The sequence below is a fragment of the Helicoverpa armigera genome, chromosome 12 (genome assembly GCF_030705265.1).
Source record: "Helicoverpa armigera isolate CAAS_96S chromosome 12, ASM3070526v1, whole genome shotgun sequence".
Classification (NCBI taxonomy): domain Eukaryota; kingdom Metazoa; phylum Arthropoda; class Insecta; order Lepidoptera; family Noctuidae; genus Helicoverpa; species Helicoverpa armigera.
Window position 1 is genome coordinate 813,201 of NC_087131.1, and position 4,125 is coordinate 817,325.

At 34.2% G+C, this 4,125-nt stretch overlaps 1 protein-coding gene across 1 annotated transcript; it reads right to left on the reverse strand.

The window, feature by feature from the left end:
- Positions 1–1,077: 1,077 nt before the first annotated feature.
- LOC110379329 (solute carrier family 22 member 13) lies at positions 1,078–3,032 on the reverse strand. Its single transcript, XM_064037351.1, has 4 exons — positions 2,438–3,032; positions 1,950–2,357; positions 1,615–1,864; positions 1,078–1,535 (listed from the first exon to the last, which is right to left on the reverse strand). Exons 1-4 carry the CDS (start codon positions 2,911–2,913, stop codon positions 1,128–1,130), a joined length of 1,542 nt encoding a protein of 513 aa, XP_063893421.1. The 5' UTR covers positions 2,914–3,032; the 3' UTR covers positions 1,078–1,127.
- Between the last annotated feature and the right edge of the window lie 1,093 nt (positions 3,033–4,125).

A 4,125-nucleotide genomic window follows, 5' to 3' on the forward strand; every position in this document is an offset into this window, starting at 1 on the left:
ATGAAGTGTTTATATTTTTTATGGCATAGTTGAATTGAAAATCTCATAACCATTATTAGGTATTTTTTAAACCTCACAAAAGAAACCATAACCAAATAAAAAAAAAACCTACAAGCTTTTTATGAACATGTCTTTATCCACTTGTAGAGGATAGGCTTATGGTGGACTCAGATACCCTTATATTCATGGTAATTATAAACAACTAAGTACTTTTATTTGCAGATTTGACATATTATGCATTTAAGCAACTATTAAATATAATTTATAATCAAAAAGTTCTGATATATTGCCATATTGACATCGCCATTTAAATAATCACAAACCATTGACACACTTATCAGTCCCTTTACAAAACCGTCGGCATAATAAACTATCAATAAATATCGACAATCAAGTGCATTTATTTACGTCCATGATTCAGTGAGGCGCATCCAATGTTATCTAGCTTATCACCTATTTACAAATTACGATGCAACCTTGTGTACAGTTTATCTTAAATATGAGTGTCAACGGCCATTAGTGGCGCAGAATAAGTGAAAGATGGTTCAGTAGTACTTGGTAACGTGTGATAACTTTAACTTGTTCTTGTACGTAGTTATACATAGGTAAGGTATAGATGACATGCAAATACTCAAAATAAGAAATTATTTTGTCTGTTATTAAGAATACTCAATACAACTTCCATTTTAAGAAAAAGACCTAAAAAGTCTCAAGCATATTATTTTGTCAAATAAGGTTGTTCTATTTCAGGGTTCGTTTGGAGACATACAGACGAAAATTGCACTCCACATTTGACAAAGTTACGAGCAAGATTCCTAATCAGTATTTTACAGAGTGGTCTTACTTTATCGTTATCTAACTTGTGTCAGTACTGAATGTGTTTACTGCACAAATCGTGATTAAGTTTTCGTGATACTTAAATTCGATTTATTTCTAAATCACAATGTTCGGTCACGTTTTTACATAAATCATGTTAGTCGTATAAATCTTTGTAACATTTTGAAATGTACTAGACTTTTAATGTAATCTGAATTATATTTTCGCATTAGAAGTTTCTCAGATAATTTACAGTCAAGATTAAGTATTTAAGATAAGTTTATTCATGAGAAAATTATGGTCTACAGAAATCACATCATATCTTGCAATTGTCTACCTTTGGTCTCAGGTAATAAAACACCAAACAATGAAGCAATAAAAGGTAAAACTGCAAAAATCAACGAAGGTATCCAGTGAGGATTGATAGTAGCTATAAAGGGTGCAACCATTGCTCCTATTTTTGCTCCACCAGAACTTAAACCATAAGCCATAGTCCGCAATGGAGTGGGGAATAATTCAGAAACGTAGACACAAAGAACTCCGAATGTAGTGCAGGTCGCTGCGAACCCTATGATGCCTAGGACCGTGCAGCCAGTATGTCCTGGTGGCACAAACATGAGGATAGTCATTGTGATGCCGATGAGAGAAAGAGTAGCAACCGTTGATGCTCTGCGTCCAAATGTTTTGTTCATCATCATGGCTAAGGGACATGTTGGGATCTGAAACAGGAAAACACAAAATAAATTAGTAACTATAAACCAAGAAGAAGCTAGTAAACTAGAGAGACTTGAGACTCACCTGAATGGAACCCAGCAATATAACAGTGATGAAAACATTGGATCCAATAAAAGTTATGTATTGGTTAATACCAAAATAACAAACTCCAGCTGAGATCCAAATAATTATTGAAGATATAGTTTTGAATGCTATGGTTTTATTTCTAAACAGATCCACGTATGAAGATTTGCGTATTTCTTTGTCATTTATTAGCATTTCATCTAGCGCCATGGCTATATTTTCGCGAATGAGTGCTGTGTTCAATTTGTTTCTAGAACCAAAATACAGAACATGTATTGTGCAATACTGCATTAATGAATATGTTTACTTTTAGGTTAAATAAACGTATGCCTCACCTTTTTGCAGCTCTTGTCAAGACATCAAGAGCTTTTTCAGCATTACCTTTAGACATCAACCATCTCGGTGACTCAGGTAAGCAAATAATAAACATGTAAATTATAACAGATGCTATAGCGTACTCCATAAGGAACATTCTCCAATCCACCGAGTAGTAAGCAAATACTGATAACAATCCTTGGGCTAATCCATCAGGCAGGATAGCTAAACTTCCAGCAGCCTCTCTATGCTGTGGCCCAACAATTTCTATGATAAATACTAAAGAGATAATCATTGTGCCACCAGAGGCCATTCCTATAAACAATCTCAAGATATTAAATATCCAGTATCTTTGAGCAAATGGAACAGCTAACATAAATGTGATGTTCAAAGTACAAGAAATTATCAAACCAATGCGGCGACCGAATCTGAAAAACAATGGCTTAATATAGTAAGCATAATGGTAAGAACAATTAAAGGCCAGTAATGTAGTCAAATCATACTTTACCTGTCTGAAATCCAACCAAATAGAGACACTCCTATTAAAAATCCAAACATTAACATCGATTGCGTAAAACTAGCCTTCCAAGCATTATCACAAATCAGTCCAAATTCTGATACCAAAGTCTTTTCTAATACCTCTTCATAATACATATATTCCACACAGTTATTGTAGCATGTTGAGTTTTGAGCTAACACTGTTGCATTATCTTCAAATTTGACACATACGAATTGTGTAGCTGGAGTCAGGAAAATGATTGATAGCATGTTCCATATTGCAGCTGATCTTACTAAAGCTGCTATGACACATACTGTAGCTTGCCACACACCAAATGCACCAATGGATTTGACCACATAATCATCTTCAAAATCGTCCAATAAGTTTTCAGAACTGCTAGAACTTCTTCCTCTTTCCATTGTTATTTTGATTGAATCACCAATTACATTATGTTTAATATTATGAGGATTTATTCTTAAAGACATTTATTAATTTGTATTGAAATTGAATAACTCATTATATTTTTTTTTGGTTTATAATCACAGCTTTCAATAACAATAAATATTTCACCACCTTTTTAACTGCAGTATTGATGAAAGTAAGAACCATACTAAATAATCAATTGAAGAAATTGTTATCTGCTCTTTAATTAAGTCAAAATAAACTTATCAGTTGTTGATGTAATTTAAGATCAATGAACCACTTATTGTTGTAGGTCATGGATAAAGGTCTTCCAATCATAACTGTGTGGATGACACAAATTATAGTTTTAAGTGATCAAATACTGCGTTTCATTGAGTGATAGTGACCTGAGATAATGTACAACAAACTACGCCGATGATTTTATCGCCGAAATATTAACATATAAGAATCAAAATTGAAAAGATTTCTTCGTAATAAGTAGTCGCCATTACCCAATTTATACAGCTTAAATGAGAGTCTTCGTCTTGTACGACTCGTTTCCATAAATAAACCTCCCAGAACCGCCTTTGTTCGTATCGTTATTTCGGCGGACGGAACCACACGGGTTGCTTGTCCTCGCATTTTTTATCCGACGCCCAGCCCAATTAATCTTCCTTATCGTTCCATCGCCGCCAGTTAAATAATCGCGGCGCAGACGAGTTTAACATAAATTAAGTTTTCCACGACACCTGAGATACCCCCCTTGTGTTAAGAACCTCGGCTACGATCCATTTACTAACGAACCAAGTCAAATTGAACTTTATGTGGATGTAGCAAGAAATGAAATGAATGCATCAGTAAGTTTGCTGGTCAGTAATAATGAGGCTTCGTCGAGAGATGTATATCGCAAGCCAGAAAGAAAGGTTAAGTGTGAACATTTGTTTGTTAATGCCCTTGTATAATGGATTCGTGGTTCTTTTTCGGTCGGAATGATAAGTTGTTTTACTTTAATTGATCGATCGCTTGATTTCTTTCGGGTTTTGTAAACGGTGAACGAATTTCTCTTACGTGTAGACAGCTCGGATAAGTGAAACAGTAAGGGGTTGATTGATGGCCGTATTTAGATTTAGATCGACTGATGCGGTTAAACTATCAGAAGTTTATTTTCAATTTATTAAACGCTAGTAGATGCAAAATATAAAATCATCGCTATAAGCTCTTTATTCTAAACTTATCATTCAAAATGACAGATTACTTTGATATCATATCTAGAACGTTTTACCTTTAACATCACA

Coding starts and splice junctions, on each gene's coding strand:
- LOC110379329 (XM_064037351.1), bottom strand. CDS start 2,913: ATGTCTTTAAGAATAAATCCTCATAATATTAAACATAATGTAATTGGT. Junction 2,358..2,437: donor TTTGGTTGGATTTCAGACAG/GTAAAGTATGAT, acceptor ATTGTTTTTCAG/ATTCGGTCGCCGCATTGGTT. Junction 1,536..1,614: donor TATTGCTGGGTTCCATTCAG/GTGAGTCTCAAG, acceptor TTCCTGTTTCAG/ATCCCAACATGTCCCTTAGC.